The 22,845-nt window shown below is 39.4% G+C and overlaps 1 protein-coding gene across 1 annotated transcript; it reads left to right on the top strand.

Annotated features, from left to right (window-relative positions):
• Positions 1 to 12: 12 nt before the first annotated feature.
• parvaa (parvin, alpha a) lies at positions 13 to 22,524 on the top strand. The gene is made up of 13 exons (XM_053319536.1): positions 13 to 282; positions 5,735 to 5,824; positions 6,138 to 6,208; positions 6,681 to 6,783; positions 10,280 to 10,420; positions 13,240 to 13,355; positions 13,552 to 13,610; positions 16,049 to 16,068; positions 16,187 to 16,248; positions 17,449 to 17,517; positions 17,721 to 17,822; positions 19,846 to 19,918; positions 22,076 to 22,524. The coding sequence occupies exons 1-13, from the start codon at positions 147 to 149 to the stop codon at positions 22,150 to 22,152; spliced, it is 1,119 nt and encodes a 372-aa protein (XP_053175511.1). The 5' UTR covers positions 13 to 146; the 3' UTR covers positions 22,153 to 22,524.
• Positions 22,525 to 22,845: the final 321 nt, after the last annotated feature.

Genomic DNA, 22,845 nt, shown 5'->3' with positions numbered 1-22,845 from the left:
TCAGGAGAAAATGTCTGGAATTCCGTTTCCGCTTTAGGGAGTGGACGGTGATTTTTTTTTCCTATTTACGAACCAACTTTTATTCCCACGGCAACTCAGATAGTTTTAAGCTAACTTTTCCTGGATATTTAAACATCGTAACGACGATGGCCTCCTCACCACAGAAGTCCCCTTCCTCTCCGAAATCTCCGACACCCAAATCCCCGTCTTCCAGAAAGAAAGACGACTCTTTTCTGGGAAAACTTGGTGGAACTTTGGCGAGAAGGAAAAAGGCAAAAGAAGGTAAACGGCAAAAGTTAGCAAAACAACGAACAAAAAAGTAGCAGAACGGTGGCAGGTTTCGCGCCACTGCTGTTTTTACGAGAAGAATATATCACTTTATAACTTTAATAGAACGATAATTTCACCTCGTAGCCGACAGCAGTGCGAGGTTAATTCCTGACAACTACTGCACACACGACTTTTAAACAGCCAACACATTTAACACCGACTTACACTTTAAATTCAGCTTTAAACACTATTTAACCACATGAATGATCCGCAGCGTGTGTTTGCTTGTGTGTGTTTTTGGTGGCCGCGGGCTGTCTGTCTCCATGTAAGGTATCAAACCCGCTGCTAGTGTAATATGTGAGGAATGAGGCACAAGTAAACACAGGCCCGTCACACACTGAGTCAACCTCCTGCTCTTACTAACACTGTGCCAGTCTGAATAGCAGCAGCAGCAGGAACATACTTGTCTTTATACAAAAGGATAAGATGCAACAGTAGCAGCACATACAAGTGAGATTTAAAGTACAAACATACAGTAGGGTCTTAATGTCTGAGAGCACTTTCCCATTGAGACCCTACTGTATATATGAGGACATTAAAATGAATGTGAAATATTTAAAAGACAGTTACACAAAATAATTAAGCTAGAGTGCACATATACACACACAATATAAACATGTTCAGTCAGAGGTTTGAGTGGAAAAAGTGTCATAATGTTTCAATAGTTTATTACTGTTTTGTTGTTTGCCTGACCAATACTGGATTTTAGGGGCGGATGCCAATACTGATATTAGCCAACAAAACAATTCTGATATCAATATATTGGCTGATAAGGTTATATGTACTACAGAATACATTATATAATCACATTTTTTGCAATGATCCCTCAAATGTGGTTAACAAATACTTGTGACAAAGATATGCAATGGATTTTGATATTACAGTTTAACAATACAACTGTATTGTATAAAATGACATTAGTGAATCGAAATAGTAAACACAGCTGGGAATGTAATAATTATAATAAGCTATGAATAAAAAAAACAAATAAAATGCTGCCTATATAACTTTAAAAAGTTAAAAAAAATCAACATTAATGCCGAAACCAAAATATCTGTGATTAGTCAATATCAGCCCATAATATTGGCTGACTGATACATTGGTTCTCACCATAGCTGAAGTGGCCTTCCACAATATGAATTCATTCAAATATTACAAGCCAAAGAATTAAACTTCGATGTATCTCATTGGGGAGGTTGCTATCCACAGCACAGTCAGAGGTCAGGGTCCACAGCTCTGGAGGGTTCACCATCACTTCCTTTCACCCCACCTCCCTCTGTAATAGTCCATAAACCTCGCTGCGTTGCATTTTAACTACCAAGAATGCACTATAAATAAGAATACTCCAAAAGCCTCTTTTTAAATGTTCGGTGCAGTTTACAGCCGCGCAAGGGTCGCTTTGGAAATGCGCTTGGCTTCAGCGAGCCTGACATTCATTGCTAAAGGCCAGGTTTTATCATGGAATGAGAAAGGTCTCTTTCAATTGGATGATTACTTTATGTCATTCAGGGTTACCATTGCACAGCTGAGCCCCATTTTTTATGTCGTCTGCATGCAATCACATTACATTCATACCACACACACACACACACACACACACATATATACACTCTTGAGTGTGCTGTGTAGGATGTCTGCAGTGTGTTCTATGATTTGATGGAAAAAAAGTGGGCTTGTTGCACTTGTGTTGATCATTGATTAAATTTGAGTCCGTGTGACGTTCATGGCAGAACGGGAGTAACTGCCAGATAAGGGAAAAGAGAAAAAAGGGGGGAGTTAAGATGAGAATGGGAATCATATAGGACAAGGATGAGATGGTATGAAGAGAACTGAGAGAGAGGAGAAGGTCAAGAGGTTCGACATAGCTCTGCGCAGTGTCCGCTGCATTCAGATGAACAGCAGCTCTGTGCTTTGTGATCACAGCACAAGCAGGAAATACATGCACAATTCTAAATCCTTTGTGAAAATACAGCCGATGTAGACTTGGGGGGGTCAGGTGTGGCTGGTATAGACTTGCGAGGATGAGCTGCAGGGGAGACGGCTGGTCCTGCTAGCCCGGAGAGGATGCTCAAGACTGGGGGGGACGGAGGCAGACAGACATGGGCTGTGGAGCGCTCTGCCCTCCAGGTAGGAGACGACAGCGGCAAGTGCTCCGTCTGTCCCCGCATGCAGATGACGCTCAGTCAGAAAGCATGTTGACGTGGCTTTTTGTTGTTAGCCTTATTTAACCAAGTGGACACAGATACCTAGTCTCATTTACAGCATGGAGGGGGGGGGAGTGATACGCAGTGAGCCCCACAGTGCAGGACACTGAGGATGCTTTGAATCAAATCTGCACTGAGCGAGTAAAGAGTGTTAATGTAGGTGAACGTGGATCTGATGCTAACAATATAATAATAGCAGACTTGACATCCCAGTATGAATAGCAGGAAGTGAGTCGGCTGAGTTAATAAGCTTGCACATGAATCTTAGCCACCGTACTTCCTCACCTTCATCACCCAGCACAGCTTTCTACATACTTGCTTGTCTTTAAACAGCACAAGTGACACTAATGCAGGATTGTGTTAATTGGTATGGTGGTATTATATAGCAGCTATACCCCCCTCAGTGAGAGTGTGAACTGACAGCAGCTATTAAAGGCTTTTAATTCCCCCTTTTTATGCAGATCATTCTACTGAAGCAGTGATCTGTTGTTCATTTTTGTTCTCTCTTGTGAAAGTGATCCAAGATACAATATTTGGCTCTCATTTGGGATTCCCATAACCTTAAGTGACTCTGTTTTTCTTTTAATGACTAATATGAACAGGCGGAATGATTACAGCCAATAAACCATCCAGCATGTGATCATTGTAGTAAGACAGACCTTTAGAGGTTTAATGAATTGTAGAAGACATTTGACTACAGTTCATTGAGATACTTAAAAGTGTGGGATGATAATGCCAAAGAAATGTTCTTAAAAGATATATTATATAGAGGTAGTGCTGCCTGCAACTGATTATTTCATTACTGATTCATCTGTCGCTAATTTTTATCAATGAATCGATTAGTTGTTTGGTCCATAAAATGTCAGAAAATGTCAATCACTGTTTGCTGCAGCCCAACAGGATGTCCTCAAATGTCTTGTTTGTCCACAACAGTCCACAAGCCAAAGATATTCAATTTACTGTCAGAGAAGACTAAACAAACCAGAACATATTCATATAAGAGAAGCTGGAATCAGACAATTTTGACATTTGGGAAAAAAAGACTCAAAACAATCAATTGTCAAAATAGTTGGTGATTCATTATATAGTTGGCAACCAATCAATTAATTGTTACAGCTCCACTCAAAACTATATCAGGGCTTACAGATTCATAGAGACAATAATTCTCTATAATCAAAGTAGAATGTGAACATGAGCTTGACCGATATATTGATAAACCGATATTATGGGCCGATATTGGCCTGTCACAGATATATCGGTATCAGCTTATATGTTGCAGAATTTTACGTTTATTTGATAATTTTAACATGGTTTCTGCTCAGTCTTTTCAATTTATAGTATTCTATAATTCTTAAATTCCCAGATGTTATTTCATACAATAACGCTTCTTGTTAAACTATATAATAAAAACAGAATAATAGTGTGAGGGTGATTTTGGTTTCTACTAAATGAAACATAGATAGATGGACATACACAGAGAAAAGCAGTTACAGAGCAGCAGGTTAATGTTCCTTTAATCTACTTTTTGTAACATTTTTAAAGAGGAACAGTTTAATGTCAGATGGGAAGATCCATTCCATAATTTGGTCCCCTTATATCTAAATGTAACCTCTGCAAGTGAGAACTTTAGGAGGATAAAGATCTGAAGATTGATGAGTTGAGTGAGGACGAACCTGTGAATGTGTGTTAAAGTAAGCAAATTCCCTTCACTTGGATGTATCTAATGAATAAAAACACATATTGCAATAGAGAAGTAGCTGAGATGTGAGACTCTGAGTCCTGACTCTGCTGCACACAAACAACAAGAGAAGCAATGAATTTGTTCAATTTCATGTGTCATTTTAACAACTGTCAGGAAAAAAGTGAAGCGACTTGTGATGAAGTTGAGTAGAACTGGATATTGTGTCTGGTGGACTGGAGTGGTGGTAATGCTGGGGAGAGTGAGTGGTAATTTATAGGAGGAAAAAGAGTGAGGCACTCTATAGGAATATTCTCATACACCCGTGTGTGATGGGATAGGTGTGTGTGTGTGGATTGTGGATGGTGTTGATTAAGAGGATGTTGTTCCAGCGAAGGCAGAGAAAATCCACAGGATGTGCACTCCATGCCCTCAGTGCACACACACACACTCACTCACACTCATACACACTCACACTGATACACAGAGAGAGATCAGCAGTGATGGAGCCTCCTCAGGTATCTAACACACTGAGCACTGAGAAGAATGGCATGCTGGGCTTCTATAAAACCCGCTGAGAAGCAGGAAGCAGTGCCGGTCTGTGTTTGTCTGACATCAAGCGGATCTCCGTGCAGGCTCTCCTAATGGTTGTTTGTGGAGTCATGGGAACATTTAGGGAGTCATCCAAACTACTGCTGAAAACCGCCAGCAATTACAGTTCAGAGCGGCGTTTTGTCTCAGCTGATCTGCACTGAGGAGTGATAAGCTTCACAGGAAGACATTTAACTAAATGCTCAGCTCATGGTTGAATGAATGTTAACTTTTGCCGCTTTACATGTGCTTTCAGCTCTTTTTTGGACAGTTTAAATAAATTGTGTAAGTTAGTCATTGAGCAAAACGTTTCTCAGTTTTATCATTGCACATTGAATATTTTTAGGTATAAGACTATTTACAAAATAAGTTATTTGAAAATGTCACTTTAGGCTGTTTGACCTTTTTATAAACTGATTAATTGATTGATTGCAGATGTAATAAGTAATCTATAATTACAATGAACTCAGGCACTGTATTTTTTTTTTTGAGTTAACCCCTAATTACTGATTAGAACATCAAATGTGTATTAATCCACTGCAGAAAATAGTCCCCCAACAAATGCACAATTTACTCCTGTTTGAGTTGCTAAAAACTACAGTGAAATGTACAATGATCTGTTTTTAAAGATTTAAAGATAAAGACAACTTCCGAAGGAAAGAAGGAGTTTGAGGTTTCATTGGATTTGTCGACAATATAAATCTAGAAGAACGGCAGTCTCATCCTAAAAGTCTGCATCAAAATGTAATATTAATTCAAGGAGTTGTATCTGTGTGTGTGTGTGTGTGTGTGTGTGTGTGTGTGTGTGTGTGTGTGTGTGTGTGTGTGTGTGTGTGTGTGTGAATGTGTGTGTGTGTGTGAATGTGTTTGATGTCAACTGCAATTTAAATGAATGCCAATATATAATGCCTCTTGTGCCTCTTTACCACAGTGTCTGAGCTTCAGGAAGAGGGGATCAATGCCATCAACCTTCCTCTTAGCCCTTCTCACTATGAGCTGGACCCTGAGGACACCATGCTGGGTAAACAGCTGCACTCACAGACCCTGTTACACATCAAGTGGTAGACTTTTCACTGAGCATTGAGTACACATTTGATTTTATGTTTCACTTAGTGATGATAAATATACTGTTTTACACTGTTAGACTAAATAAAGGGCACGCCAAATCAAGTCGTTAGCTGTAACAAATGGTTCATGACAAATGTGTGTACTGTTACATCTTTTACAATACTGAGTCAATGAGAAATGTGTCTGTTTGGGTACAATCTGTCATGTCTTACCAATGTTCCTCACCTTAGCTTTAAACTTTTATCCCATTTCTACTCATCCATTAGAGGAGAATGAAGTGCGCACCATGGTGGACCCAAACTCTAAGAATGACCGCAAGCTGCAGGAGCTCATGAAGGTAAGGTTTGACTCTTTTTTTTGTGTCAGACTGTCAGAAAGCTCAGATTTTGAACACCAATTTATGTGCCAGATGGACATTGGTCCTCAAAATATGGTTGAATCAATACTAGTATGAAAAGTCAAAAAGCCCTTGACAGACCTACACCCGATGGTTTGTTACACAGAACCATCTGTCATCCATGAAAACAGTTAAGAAAAGGGCAGGTACTTCCAAAAAAATACTTGGCAGGTGATTGGATGAACCATCTGTCTATCAATGTCTTACCTTGTGAGGCCTGACAGCTGCCTCGCAAGCTAATGAATGACCCAGCTGAAGCTCAGATCAGCTCCAGTTCCAGTAACATCTGTGAAATGATTTTATGAGCTGCAGTATTTAGTTCTGGTAACCACATCAGTAAATGCAAAGGAAGCAATGTAATAAGTTACGCTTAAAATACGCTTCCTCCTTGTCTTCTCTTCTACCCACGTAGGTGTTGATCGACTGGATAAATGATGTTCTGGTGGGGGAGCGGATCATTGTGAAGGATCTGGCTGAAGATCTGTATGATGGGCAGGTTCTGCAGAAACTATTTGGTAAGGAGTTGAATCTTGGATTTGACAGAGAGGCTAATGATCAAGTTATTTAGTTAAACCTAACTAAATGAATGCAGGTTAACACAACAGTCTTACAGTAAATCCTACCTTCATGGAGGTTATAATGGTCAGCTTTTACTGGAAATGCAGTTTGAGAGGTGTTGAATCAACTTTATGGAGAGACTGTAATTGGTGTTAAACTGAGAGGTCTTTCTTTTTTTTTTGTGATCAACTTTTTATTGTCTTTAGTCACATGAGTTATTTGTACACATAATACATTTCCCAAGGATTTCACAGACAATAGCGAACAAACTAATCAAACAAAGAACTATGTACATACCACCGTTGCCTTGTAGAGTTAAAATAAAAAGAATAAGAAAAGAAAAGAACAAATATATTTAGAAATAGAAATGACAGTACCATAAGTTTTCCAGGTAGACTAAATATACACACATACAAAAACAAAATGAAACCAGAATGAAAATTCAGACGGATATTACATCAAACCTATGACTACATGAACTTCCTGCATATATATAGGTAGACTCAGTGAGTAGACTTTTAGTTACATCAATTACTGGTATGAGATAGAGTGTGGATCTGAAAGAAAACCAATAAGGGTGATCCAGGCCTCCACAGAGGATGCCCGGGCCTTGTGAATTACAGCCAGTGATTTCTCTATAAGGGCGATATCTCTGAAGTGGTTAATCCATTCTTTGACTGACGGAGGCTCGGTCAAGAACCATGAGTGGATAATTGTCTTTTTGGCAGCAGTTAAACCTGCAAATATGATCTTCCTGTGAGCCAGCCGTGTATTATCTTTAAGAACTGAATCATCATTAAGCAACAGCATACTAGGGAGTTTAGGAATTGGAAATTTCAAAGCCTTTTCCAAATTTCGATAATTCACATTATCCCAAAAATCAGAGACTGGAGGGCATTCCCAAAATACATGAAGATAGGTACCTACGGTATTTTGGCTACACTTGCTGCAGTTAGGGCTGTCTATAAGTTTAATTTTAAAGCGCCGATAAGGTGTGAGATAAAATTTATGTACAAACTTGTAATGTATGAGTTGATGTGATGGGTTCTTGGAAGATATAAATATATTGGACCAAATATTGTCCCAGTCAAGTTCTATGCCCTGACCCTCCAAGTCACGAGCCCAGACCTCAGTCACCCCAAGAGTTCGGGAGTTTTGCGTTGCTAGATGATTGTAAATATTTGATACTAAGCCGGCATAGGATGTTTTAAGCTCAACCCAAGTACTTAGTGGGTGAGAAGGTAGGGGTGTGTCCCAGGGTACTCCATGAGCACGAATTGCTGATCTTAGTTGGAGGTAGAGGAACCAGGAGAATCCGGGCAAAGAATAACTTTCTCTCAGCCTTTGAAATGAAAGTAGACCATTTCTATCATACATGTCCTGAAGAGTGCGGATTCCTCCCGAGAACCACTTATCATTAAAATAAGAACCAGAACCCTGTAGTAGACTATAGTTAAACCAGACAGGGGAATGATTACAAAGTGTAACGTTACAACCCATATGCTTCTGGACATCAGACCAAATTTGTAATGAGTTGCCAATAATGGGTCCGAACATTCGACGTGCCAGCTTAGGTTTCATTCCACAGAATAGTACATCTTCTAGCCTGTGCGGCTTTACAAATTCCTGCTCTATCCGTCGCCAGGATATATCTGCTTCTTCGTCGCGCCAGGCTGCCAACATCTTGATATGAAAGGACCAGTAATACAACTTGAAATCAGGTAAAGCGAGACCTCCCAAGGATTTTGGGTGTTGAAGGGTGCGGAGCTGAATGCGAGGTCTTTTGCCATTCCAATTGAAATTGCATATTAGGCTGCGCAATTCATCAAAGTATTTAGCTGGTGGGGGGACAGGGATCATAGAAAAAAGAAAGTTGAGTCTTCCTAAGACATTCATTTTAACTATTGAGACTCTGCCTTGCAGTGACATTTTAAGATTGGACCACCTGTGGATATCAGATGATATTTCCAGTTTGATCTTGTTATAGTTAGTATGTGAGATATCAGAGAATTGAGTTATAATCAAACCCAAATATGTGAAAGTAGAGTTATGCCACTGTATATGTGGAATAGCAGGTAGCGTGAGCTGTCTCGCTGCATTATTCAGTGGGACTAGAAGGGATTTGTCCCAGTTGATTTTATAACCGGAATACTGACTAAATTGAGTGAAGACATTCAGTATTTGAGGTAAGGATCTGCTGATGTTTGTAAAGTACAGTAATATATCATCCGCGTACAGCGAAATTTTATGTACTGTCGCTTTAATGCAGATAGGTGAAATACTGGGATTTTGCCTAATTGATTGTGCCAGTGGCTCTAGCGACAACGCAAAAAGCAGCGGAGACAGCGGACAGCCTTGACGGGTGCCGCGCTGTAGGGAAAATGGTTTTGATAGCACATTGCCTGTTTGTACCACTGCACAGGGATTAAAGTAAAGTGTTTTAACCATTAATATGAATGTTTTCCCGAATCCAAATTTCTCCAGAACCACCCATAAGTATTCCCAACCCACCCTATCAAAGGCTTTTTGTGCATCCAAACTGAACACAGCCGCCGGGTCCGCAGCCGATTCAGATGCATGTATAATATGGAAAAGCCGTCTGATATTATCCGATGCCAACCTCCCTTTTAAAAAACCAGTTTGATCATGATGAATTAACTTGCCCACAATTTTCTCCAGTCTTCTAACTAAAACCTTGGCAAACAGCTTTAATTCTGTTGTAATAAGAGATATTGGTCTATAGCTTCCACATCTCAAAGAAGGCTTACCTTTTTTTAAGAGTACTGTTATAAGTGATGTGTTTTGATCACGATGAAAGGAGCCAGTATCCAAAGCAAAATTTATTGAGTCCAATAGTAGTGGTCCAATAAGACCCCACAATTCCAGAAACAACTCTGGGGGCAGGCCATCAAGACCTGGCGATTTGGCTCTTTGCATCGAATTGAGGGCTTCTTTAAGTTCTGGCAGGGTAAGCAGTACTTCGAGTTCTTTTGCCTCAGAACTTGTCAGTGACGGTAGATTTAGCTCTGAGCTCTGACAGATATGATGTGAGGGCAGTCAAATTTGGGATAGATTCAACAGAATAGAGATGGGAATAGAACGATCGAAAGGTATCATTTATTTCATCTGGATTATGAGTAATGGAACCTGATATATTCTGGATCGCATTTATTGTGGAGAGCGAAACTGAGAGGTCTTTCTAATATTTTGTCCCCTTCTCACCCATTCAGATATCTTATTTTAAGAAAGTAGGTTATAGGCCTGTCATTTGCTGGTTGATACTGACTGACATAGTTTCAAGTGTGTTTTAACAATGGTGTGTGAAGCATCTAAAATGGAACAATTTGCATGATGTAGGTGGTGTATTAGATTTTGTAATCTGGATCTTTGCATTATTCCTTTCTTTGTTAGTTATTCATCTTAATGATATTCATGTGTGTGTTTGTGCTTCAGAAAAGCTTGAAGGTGAGAAGCTCAACGTGGCGGAGGTCACCCAGTCAGAGATCGCCCAGAAACAGAAGCTGCAGACTGTTTTAGAACGCATCAACGACTCGCTCAAACTCTCCACCAGAAACATTCGCTGGAATGTTGACTGTAAGTAACCTGACGCTGCTAATACAACATATATGTTGTTTTTCTAGTTAATTTAAAGACACAATTAATACCTTTTTACATACTGTCTTCTTCTTAACATACTTTTAAATTCAGATTTCTTGATCTTAACAATGTTTGCTGCTACAATACAGGAGTTTTGGTCTTTTTCCATTAGTTCTCCTCTTTAAACAAATCAGATTGTTGAAACAGTGATCTGTGATACTCGTCATTTTTTCTGTAGCTTGCATAGCAAACCCGCTAAAAGAAGAGAGCTGGCATGGAGTCACAACAGCATGATAAAGATCTGTCATCCCTGCATCACCCAGCATAGATCAGCTGCGATTACAGATCAGACCTGCATGCCATAAACTAAACAGAGAAAGAAAAACAGTGATAGGTCTGTTGAGTACACTGTATCTTTAGGATTTACATGTAGGGACTTAAATGTATGCACATATGTTATTTAAATGATGAATGAAAGACAAAAAAGAGAGTCCTTCAAGTAGAAATGGAAACTCTGCATTTTAATGAACACACAGTGGAACACACACTTAGCATTTAAACGAGCTCTGTATGGAAATCATCAGTGTACACGAGGAAGTAGGATTAGCAACTGTTTCCAAAGCAGCATTAGAGCAGATTATATCAGTTGACATTAGTTTATTGCAGATACATATAACATATATACGTCAGCAGATACATGACAAGCAAACCACAGTATGGAAATGTTGAAGTCATTTAGACACAGTGTCTCAATTACATGCTGTGGTTTGTCCAGCAGGGAGCACTGACAAGTTAGTTTCTCAGCTGTAGCGTGTGTGTCCTTGTCACAAGACTCATTTAAGATATCTATTAAAATATACAATATATTGGTTTTTAAATACTTCTAAATCAGTCTCTATTTGCTATGTGTAATTTGAATTATAAAAGGCAGCAACATAAAACTTTGAATAGTTATAAAAATATATCGAAGTATCTATTCATTATTTTGAAGGGTCCTTCCTGCTCTTGAAACTAGAATACAAAATAATGACATGCCCACAGATTGGCAGCACTCTGATTGGCTAATAATATTAATCCACATTTGATGTAGGTGTGTCAGCTGTTGTAATATGTTTAAATGAGTAACATCTGTGGCTGGTGTCATGACATGCGTTGGCCGTGTTCATTTACGGGATAATACATTTCAGATGGAAAGTCGCACCAATAACGTACAATAGTATGTTTTTGTAGATCTATATTTTAATGTATCATTGTAGGATAAGTAAATCAAGCTCTCAGCATGAGTTAAGACCTCTACTTTAATGGATTTATGTCAGGATGGATTGAATTTATATGCTTCTTGCAGAGCCGGAAGCTTTCAGATGTGGAACAGTGAATATAGCCATGCATGCCAACAGAGCTCTTCACCTCTCCTTCCACGGCACTCCACTTTATCTGGGAGTAATGGCAATGACTATAAGGCTCCCAGCTCATCGAGCCTTTTACTTACATCATTAAGTGTAGCAAACATATATGTGAGATGTAAGAGAACAAGAGAGAGAGAAAGAGAGAGAGGGAGCTTTAGAGTAGATTTATCGTAGGAGTAAGGTAGAGAAACAGATGTCATGGTAGAGGCGCACAGAAAAGATTTAAGATTTAACACAATAGATTGTTGTGAGAGTGCTGCGCTACAGAGAGGCTGTATCGAATGAGTTTATTTCAGACCAAATAATAAGAAATTCTTAAATGCAGCTTCGGCAAAGGTTTGTCCTTGAAGTTCTATTCGTCTGAGATGTCTTCAAAAATGCTAAAGAGCTCGGTGAATAACGTGGAATGTAATTGATTTTGCTGCCCTTTTATTTCTGGAGCTTTCTTTTAATCAATTCACTTTTATTCGTCCCTACTTCCACCCCCCCTCGCCCCCCATTCCAAAAAGCTCAGAGAAACACTCGCTCCTGATGTAACTTATTAGTATCCTCTTATGCAGCGAGGATCTAATAGGTTTTATGAAGGCTTTTAGCTTGCTCTCTGTCATTTGCCATTGCCGCGGGGGTACAATCAAAGGCTTGCTTTAGACACTTAATTGATCCTGATTGTTTTGTGTATCCAAAGGTAAATCCTATTTGTTCAGTCTCATGGTTCGGCTGACTGAAGACTCGCTCGCTCAGTATGTCTGACTGAACAGGCTCTTTATGTTTGAATGTATGCTGCAGCAACTCACCACAATATAACACAATTGTCCTGTCTTTTGTGTCCTACAAAAACTGGTATTTATGTGGGGTTTAAAACATTTTTTTTGATATATGACTTCAAGGTAACTTTTGGCATGTTGTTTTTGTGTTTACCATCGAAGGCACGTGACCTTGCCACATAAAACGTTTGATTGGATTGGAAATAACCGAAAATATGTGGTTTGTTATTTGTCAGCCTAAAGCCTAGAATGAGGTATTCACACAGAGTTAATTAAAACAATAAAAAAAATAAAGACCATAAAACTGTTATGATGTGATTTAAAGAACCCCAATAAATTGATTTGAGACATTGTAACCCTCTTGTTGTCCTTGGGTCAATTTTGACTTGGGAGGACATCGGGTGTTAACTCAAAAATGAGGTATAGCTTCTTTTAAATGAGACCTATTGACCATCATTTCCAAAGATTTGTGGTAATAAGTTGGAAGGAAGTTGGCTAAAAAGGTCTAACACAATATTGGGTGATAATTAATGTTTTATAAACAGTCAAAGCAAAAGGGGTCAGTTTTGACCCAGGTGGAGGGTTAATGAAACAGTTACTATACACTATGTGTTGATTTCACACGCTTGTCTTTCCCCTACATTAGCGGTTCATGCCAAGAGTATAGTTGCCATCCTGCACCTGCTGGTGGCGCTGTCACAACACTTCAGAGCACCAATCAGATTGCCAGATCACGTTTCTATCCAAGTAGTGGTCGTCCAGGTGAGAGTAACATTGGTTTTTGAAGGCCGTTTAGTGTGCATGTCCAGTATGTGATATTTTGTTTTCTTAGTTTTTGTAACTCCTCATTGCTTGAATTCTTTCTTCTTCTTCTTTTTTTTTTTTAACATACAAATCATGTTCAGTAAAATAAAAAAACCCACACATTTACATCACCCTCCCTTTTCATGTCTTTCAGAAAAGAGAGGGCATTCTTCAATCCAGACAAATTCAAGAGGAAATCACTGGCAACACAGAGTAAGTTGGCCTATTTTTACACCTCACCAGGCATGTGTTGCATTTAAATGCAGTGTTGACAGACATTAGTGCTGGTACAAAATAAAACATCTGGTGGTAACTCCGTGTGAAACCTTGTATCTACATTAACAAACTCACATGCTGTTTTAAAGACCTTTTGAGTATTTTTCTACCGTGACATCACATATCCTTTAAAATGGTGTAGATTTACCTTGCCTGCCTAATTGAAACACTCGTATCCATGTATGAATTATTGATAGTTTGCACACATAAAAACATCAAAGTGAAAACACTTATTTTCAATGTGACAGTTTGAGCAAATGAAAGCTGTGTTTTTTTGGCCGGGTTCAAGAAGAGCCTTTGGATCTGGGTCAGCCTTCACGAAATATGTGAAGACTGTCCCAGATCCAAATAACACATCAAGTGCTGGGCATAGTTACTGACCATGCTGGTGGCATGACTTTAAGGATGGCAGTGTTAGTCTATTGGTTTGGTCCAGATTAAAATATCTCAAGAATTCTTAGATGGATTGCCACAAAATCTGTCACTGACATTCATGTTTCCCCAGTGGATGAGCCCTTAAATACATCAGCATGTTCATAATGTCAGTCTGGCCATATTAGCACACTATTCAATTCTCGTGCCAACAATACCTGGATTTTGGTACTTTCTATTGGTTAACAAATGTTAAATGTAGACAGATAAGCAGCCATACAGGAACCCTATCAAAATAAAATACAATTTAAAACAAAAGTGGGAATCTCAGCAAAAATTTGGCTCTCATCAGTGCATGAGGTGGTAAAATTGGCCCCTTTAATCTTTGGCTCAGTTTTATTTCACGCAGAAGAAATTCTAGGGAAACAACATGCATCACTACAAACTGCATGAGAACATTCTCTGTTCTCATTACGTAGTTGTGTCTCGGGTTGGAGAAAAAAAAAGAAGATCCTGAAGAAGGTTCTCTGGCCAAATGAAACATACCTCCTTGTACTAGTCCAGGTTGGACCTTAACTCACTCTCCAGCTAGCTGCTAGCATCTGTTGATTTCCCAGTATGTAAAGCACACCTGGCACACCAAACTTGTGGAGTACAGCTTGTTTACCAGAGTCCATCTCTTGAAAGGGTCTCGTCACAGCTGTTTTATGATTGCTGTGTTTTAAATCTGCCCAAATCAATCACACCAAGGACCAAAATAAACTGGACTAAATATTCAGGCTTGAAAATGACCCAACACATTCGAGTCGGTATCACAAGTATTGAGGTTTGATACTCAGCCGTACACGACCGCCTGTCCATAGAATTCACAGCTGCAGTGAGACTTGAAACCAAAAACCTGGTACATTCTCCCTCTGCAAACACAACCATCACACAGCTTTAAATAGACTTTTTTCTTTTACATCTACAAGAAATATTGTGCAATTGTTAACAGACGACCATTGTATCTGAACAAGAGATGTGATGGCACCCTTAGCTGAAGAATTACTATTGAAATCACACACACACACACACACAAGCTCTCACACACTTCCCGCTCGCTGTGAGGCTGTCCTGCAGCTTGACAGCAGCGGCAAGGGAGATAACAGCAGGCCAGCACACACATTTTGTCATGGTAGATAGATACACTGTTAATAACACACACACACACACACACACACACACACACACACACACACACACACACACACACATGCATGCTAAGGCTCTCACACACACTCACACGGTCACAGTGGAAATATGGTTATTACCACACCACCAGGACCGTTGCCCAGACCTGCCTGCGTTTGCCATCACAGATTACACCATGAACATGTGTGTGTGTGTGTTATAGTGTATGCGTGTGTGTGTGTGTGTGTGTGTGTGTGTGTGTGTGTGTGTGTGTGGGTGGGTGTCAGCGCCTGCCATTTCTTGCTGGCCTGCCCGCTGCGATATCTCTTCCTCGGGGACACTCACACTGCAGCGTCTCCCTCCCTCCAAAAACCACCTGACCCTTTCCAACAACAATATCCTCCAAAGTGCTAACATTGTAATAATGGACAAGAGAGGCCCTCCATTCCCATAGAAAAGGCTCCATGTACACCGCGGCACATTTTCATTCATTGTATTAATACCCAGCAGTAATGTTGTGCTGTTGAGATTATTACATTGTGCTATAGTATGTGGTCATTGTGATGATACCCAGGTTATTTGAATACCCGCGAGGTACACCTGTGTTTATTGTTAATCAAATTATGATACCACAACTACGTCTATTGTTGACGCTCATTTCTGAGACATAATCCCTCCATCCTCCACATTCCTTTGTGATTGAATTGGAAGCACTCGTTTTTTCATTATCTCTATGTTTTCTATGAATATTCAAGTGTGAAATTGTCAATAAGCAGAAGCAGACCTGTGATTTGTGCATCTGACATATTCTGGGTTTTTTTGTCTTTTCGCAGAGCTTTCTCTGGCAGACATGGTATGTATTTATGAAAGAAGATTCTGTTTTCACAAATGCTCACATATTATTGTCAGCCTTTGCTTTGTTTTTTTTTTGTTTAGTTTTATTAATCATTCATTTTACGGGTTCTCCACAGAGCGCGACGCCTTCGACACCCTCTTCGACCACGCTCCAGATAAGCTCAATGTCGTCAAAAAGGTACGGAGGCTCTACATTTATCTGTCATGTCATCTGTCACCACCTTGGGGACCCACTGGAGTAATATCTAAATACATGAAAATGGAAACTATACCCAGGAGAGCCCTTATGAAAACCCCACAGTAGTAGTAGTAGTAGTAGTAGTAAACCTTTATTTATACTCAAGAGATCATTGACAATGACATTTAGACAACTACAAAGACAGAAAGCAATAGAAAAATAAAATAAAATCAAAGAGGAAAAAGAATAAATTATTAATAATGATAATAATAATAAATACATAAAATAAAATACAATCATACAAAGCAATTATAAGTAGATGTTGGAATGGTTAAACGTCCAAATGGTACAAGTGTGTTTAATTTAAGCAAGGGCTGTATTTTGTTCCACGAGTCAGGTGCACTAAAGCTAAAAGTCAGTAGATCAGGTTTGGTAAAGTCCATCTGGGTGACAGAGCTAGTCCGAAAGGTAATGAGGGTTTTATAGATAAAAAGCTACCAGTGAGTATCACAGGACCGTCCTACATTACTATACAGAATACAATGATGTGTACCATAAACATCTCCAGAAATGACAGAATCCAGAGGTTTGACGGTTGAAGAGGATGTATGTCTAGAAATGAAAATCATCATAGTCCAGCACTGCCTCGATAACCCCTACCTAACTAAATGAATAGATTGTTGTGGTGTGGGTGAAGATCTCATCACTCATGCTGAGTACAAGGGAATACTTTTGTCATTCTCATCGCAGACACCAAAAAAAGATTTAAGGTAGATAAGTACCCGTCTTTACACAGAGCTTATAGTGACTGGGATCAGGGACCAGAGGAATCAGTTACTGCAGTCCAACACACATCATTTACAAGTTCTAATAACTGTCAGGAAATGCCAAAATCCAGTCAATATAATGTCTCAAAGCAACCTACTTTTTCATCAAAAGTCACTTTTCTTATAGAAACGTGATTTCCTTTTAAAACATAAAAGAATAGTTATCAGTTTGTCCTTGAAATCTCAGATGATGTTGTTTTGTCTGACAGTGACCCTAATGTTCCATCATCCCTCCAGACTTCATGCAACTGTTTAGAGTGCCAAGAAAACTAACCCACATGTGTAAGAATTTGTGGAATGTCTTGTGTTTGAGATGTCACCAGTTTTGTGATGGATACTCTTCTTTGTGTTTTTTTTTTTTTTTTTTTTTCAGACACTGATCACATTTGTGAACAAGCATCTGAACAAGCTCAACCTAGAGGTGTCTGAGTTGGACACACAGGTACTTCATTCACACAAGAAGATCATATAGTTAAGCTCTTTGTTGTTGCAGTCAGATAATTCTATTGTTGTTAATCTCAAATTCTGACAGCAAAACATATTAAATCATTTTAATCTGTGTATTTTAATCTGTCTTTTGTTTCCAAATCTGTTTGCCATTTTTATTTCACCACCTGTGTTCAGTGAAGTGTGCCGCTGTCTCAGTTTGCAGACGGTGTATATCTGGTGCTGCTGATGGGGCTGCTGGAGGGATACTTTGTGCCACTCTACAACTTCTTCCTCACGCCAGAAAACTTCGACCAAAAGGTAAAAATGTTCGTTAGTGAGCTGACTCGACAAAAATAAACAGCAAAACTACAGTAGTGACATGTGGAAACTGTATTTACTCATATTTTGTGAAAAATTCCACTTCATCTCAGTAGATCAGAAATAAACAGTAACTATAAATAAAAGTGCTGACTCTAGCTTTAAGGATATTTGAGTTGAACATTGCAGGAATTGAAGTACACCAGTTAAACTAAAGCTGACACTGTATTCTCATTTTTTCATTTCAAATCCAACGAAGAAGCCAAAACAAAAGATTCTGAATCTTTTTTTTTCTCTATTTCCGATTGAATTTCTTACATTAATTGTTATTTAGTCTTTATCAACATAAATATTAGAGCACTTTCTTGCTGTGTTTTGGACCTGTATTTGGTAGCTCAACCACATAAACCAATTCAATCTTTTTCTTTTGAAGATCCCTAAAAAACAAGGCTGCGACCCATCTTTAGTCCTGCCCTTATAATTGAAGAAAACACTCTTAAATCAATACTCCATTTCTGAGGAGTCTCATGCACAAGGAGGGATGAGGGAGGGAGGGAGGGGTTGCAGGACTCTATCCTCTATAGCTTGATAAATGCCATCCGTTCTCCCCAGAGCCCATTCAGTGCGGAGCCATCTCTCCTCTCAGTGGCCTCTGTAGTACTACGGTATTCTGAACAGGCAATCTGCGGAGACACCACACTAGCCTTTTGTTTGGGTCTTGGCCAGCGGCCCCTGCCAAGCTGCGAAACAGAATGGGCACCGGTGCTACAATGTACACAACTACACGCACACACACATACACTCACACACACACACACAGATACTCCTGGCCCCGGAAGAACAGGCACCAACCCCACAGCATCTGTAATCTCCTATTGCACAGGGAAACACTGGAGTGGCTTAGGGGCTCAGCTCTATTACTGCATGTGTGTGTGTGTGTGTGCGTGTGTGTGAGGGCCTCGAGGTCTATCGATGATTCACCAGGGGTGGCCTGTGAAAAAGCAGCACGAGGCATCAAGAAAGTGTTCCCGCTCCTGCTCAGTAGATCTCTACTTAAGGCTCATTCTCTTCTTTTCTTTTTTACTGTATTAAATGGCTACGGTTGCGCTTTTTAAAAAAAAAAAATTTTTTTTACCCTACACACAATAAGCTCTTGTTGGGCAAAGCTTTTAGTACTTCACAGCGGGGCGAGCACACACACACACACACACCGATACAATGAGCAGAGAATAGAAAACATCTTTCAATTATATCTCTCTCCTCTCTTTCTCTCTCTCTGATTGGTTTTGGTCCCCTCATGCAGGGTTTTTTTTTTTTTTTAATATAATCATTCACAAGTCAGAATTGCGTGAACGTCTTTGTGCTGGTTCCTTCAACACAACAGATCATCTGCTCGAGGTCCTCGTCTAAATGTAATGTGACTAAAGATCGAAATAATTCCACCTTTAAACAGCCACCATTATTTATCACATCTGCCACTATTGTCAGTTTCTTGGAGAAGTGTTACAAACCTCATATCTTCCAGCATGTGTGTTTCTCCTTCTTCCAGCTGGATAAGGAATGATAATAATATAATAAGTGCTCTCTGCTTACATGTAATCATAGCATCGAAGCTAGTACAGTGTTGTTACGACATGTCAGATCTGTCTGTCAATGCCAGTATCACTTCTCTGGAGTTAGGAGGCTTTTGAGTGGCACCAGTGACATGTATCTATTGATAAATGAGGGAGCAGAGTGTTTGTGCAGCTGCTGAAGGCTTATGGTCTTACAGAACAGAGCCGCGTTGTGTTTGCAGACGCAGGACTGCGGCAGCACGATTGAATCGACCCCCAGGCGCTCCGTTTCCACCTTCTCTTATCAGCCAGGAGCTGTGTGTGGAGTTGTATGATTTGTACTTTCCCATCTGTACCTGCATGTGTGAACTTTATGTTGATTGGACGTCAGCAGTGTTTGCACAGCGGCGAACCCGTCTCCATTCGGAGTTGTCGCGTCTCCCCTAACAGACCATTCACTGTCTCCACAGGTGCATAATGTGTCTTTCTCCTTTGAGCTGATGCAGGACGGAGGTCTGGAGAGACCAAAGCCCCGGCCAGAAGGTAGGACGCACATTTACAACAACATTTATGCCTCATCATGCACTGTGAATAATGAATATCAAAAGAATGAGATGAGTGAAAATGTGCCTGAACAGAGAGAAATATCATTTAGTCACATTGAATTTAACATTTTACAGTAGTGTTTGGTTAGAATTTACTGGATTCCAACTTTTTAAGACTTTTGGTTGTGGCAAAAAACACATTTTAAAGGTGCAGTAAGCCATGTTTGTATATGAACAGTGAGTCAAAGGATATATATATCTGATGTGAGAGGTGACACCTGTAGTGACAAACCCACAGAGAATTATCACCAGACTCTGCAGTTTCTGTCAGCTCTTTGAAGCCTTTTGAGAGTTTTTCTGTACACTGTTTTGGATTTACAACCTGCTACTTTACTGTTTTGTTTCAGTCCAGAGTCGGCACCAGTATTCAGTGAAAAAGCTCTTAGTCCCTTTATACCCTGCAAAAAAGATAAGATTAGATGAGATATACCTTTATTAGTCCCACGATGGGGAAACTTACACTATTGTAGCAGCCAAGTGGACAGTAGGAAAGCATCCATAAAAAGAATAAAGAACAATAAATGATAAAGTGCAAAAGCAATAAATAAACAACAGTAGTAAAAAAAATAGTAAATAATAGTAACATTATGTACAAAAGTAATATTGATGTTGAGTGATAACATACCTGAGTTGAGATTGTTATTATTATCTAGATATGATTCAATCCAATTACATTTACACTTGGTATTAATGTCTCTTCTGTGTTCACATTGAGATGTGATTACATGTCCTGCCTAAAGGAGCGGTCTGTAGGATTTAGTGATGTCTAGCAGCGAGGTTGCAGGTTGCAACCAACTGAACAAACCCTCACCTCCAAACCTGAAAACCCCGCTCTAAAGCCAGTGTTTGGTTTGTCCACTCTGGGCTACTGTAGAAACATGGTGGTGCAACTGTTGCCTCTGTGGAAGGGGACATACTCCCTATGTAGATATAAAGGACACATTCTAAGGTAATAAAAACACAAAGATTCTTGATTTCAGCTGATTAAAACACACTTTTATTCATTCCACTAGATGCCACTAAATTCTACACACTGCACCTTTAAAACAACCAAACTCTATTTGTGTGCATCCAAAGAAACAAACAAACAAAAGTAGTCATCTCATCTTCATTCCATCTAAGAGTGTCTTGAATACCCATAGCTTTCTAGCTAGTAGCTTAGCTTACTGGCTAATGGCTGCTACCTCGCTGGTTTGGAACAGTTGCGCACGATTATGAATTTCCACCCGTGTACTTGTATGTAGATTGACATCACAATTGGATTTCTGATTGTGTTCAATGCAGTCACAATGAACATCTCCGCTGGTGGTTTCACTGATGGGATCACAATCTGTCCTCGATGTGTCTTGGTGCTTTTACACCTGTATTGTCATGTGGTCAAACAGCAGTCCGATCACCCAGAATGCTTTTAAATGCAAGGTGTAAAGGGGTCTCTGATAAAACCGCTGTACACAAAGTTAGCTAGAGAGACAGATATTCATCTCAGGAATCAGTGCAAACCAAAACAGAGCTGAAGAGATATTTAAAATTGGACAATGTCTGCTTGATTTGTATTTTTTTGGTTACATGTGTGAAACAAACATAATTTAAAAGAAAATCAATTGATGCAGCTTTTAAAAAAAGGAAGGAAGGTTGAAACAATAGAGAGAGTGTGCCTCCAAACATCTACTAAATATAGAGGATGTTTGTAAAATCAGGCTGAACTGAGGTGATTGTTTTTGTTCTTGGATGTTCTTGATCAACAGGTCATATTCAGCAAAGTGTTGATTTTAATGTTTATTCAGAATAAAAAGGCCTAGAAAAAGACAATAACAGAAAATAAACTCAAAGGTTCTAAACATATTTGCAATGTTGTGTCTCAAATGGATTTCCAGTCATCATATTTCAGCATCACAGCACAACGACCTAGTGAGTATCTGCTCAATCTTGTTTGCTAAAGAAAATATGGTGGATACACAACATAAAGCTACATAAAGCTGTAGAAGGGGCACAAATAGGACCGTTTGCAGTAGAGGCTCTTTTTTTATTGGACCTTATAATACACACAAGACCTAAATTGTAACTGATCACACTCTTTCTTCTTCTGTTCTTTCAGATATAGTGAACTGTGACCTTAAATCAACCCTGCGTGTCCTCTACAACCTCTTCACCAGGTACAGGAACGTAGACTGAGCGCCACGTTGTAGCAAGAGGGAACACTTTTTTAACCACGGACCACACGCTAAAGCTTCAAACATTTTCATTCTAATCATTTTAGAAATGTGTTGTTTTTGTAGGAATGCATGCGTCACATTTAGTTCCCGCTGGATAATGTACCGCACATAAGTCTTAAACTTGTTTCATACATTGTTCATGTCACCAGCCTAAATGTTTGGCTTTTATTGTAACCCAGGCATTGCAACAAAACCCTACAGACATATATTGATGAAATAAGATAGCTAATGTTTATCTTGACTCATAAAGATCATTCTATAACTTCTTTTTGTATAGCTATCACGAAGGGCAAATTTTTAGACAAACATTTGTATCTTTTAATTACAGAGATGTATTTATTGTACTTTTTTTTGATACACTCGTTCTTTCCCAGCGATTTCATGTCTCTGTGTCATTCATAAGTGCCTTTATTTAAACATGTGAACACTGTCCCCAATTTTCTTAACGCTCCAGATTTCCTTTTCACTGAGGAACATTTGAAATATTTGACCAAAGCTTTGTTGTACTCACACTGTAAAACACATAAAGGTTTAACTCAGCAGTAGCAGCAGCAGCATCCACTTAACATGTCTCTTTCTTGTATTTTTTTATGTATCTTGCTTTATACTGAGGTGCATCACCATTCTCCTTATAATCACCGCTCTGCAGGAC

The sequence above is a fragment of the Scomber japonicus genome, chromosome 5, assembly GCF_027409825.1.
Source record: "Scomber japonicus isolate fScoJap1 chromosome 5, fScoJap1.pri, whole genome shotgun sequence".
Lineage (NCBI taxonomy): Eukaryota > Metazoa > Chordata > Actinopteri > Scombriformes > Scombridae > Scomber > Scomber japonicus.
The sequence above is the reverse complement of the archived record's forward strand: the minus strand, read 5'-3'. Positions and strand labels throughout refer to the sequence as shown.

What these genes read in the sequence shown, in the direction of transcription:
- parvaa (XM_053319536.1), top strand. Translation starts at nt 147, where the DNA reads ATGGCCTCCTCACCACAGAAGTCCCCTTCCTCTCCGAAATCTCCGACA. An exon ending in GGTTCTGCAGAAACTATTTG is followed by an intron (nt 6,784 to 10,279) that starts GTAAGGAGTTGA and finishes TTTGTGCTTCAG; the next exon opens with AAAAGCTTGAAGGTGAGAAG. An exon ending in GAAATCACTGGCAACACAGA is followed by an intron (nt 13,611 to 16,048) that starts GTAAGTTGGCCT and finishes GTCTTTTCGCAG; the next exon opens with AGCTTTCTCTGGCAGACATG.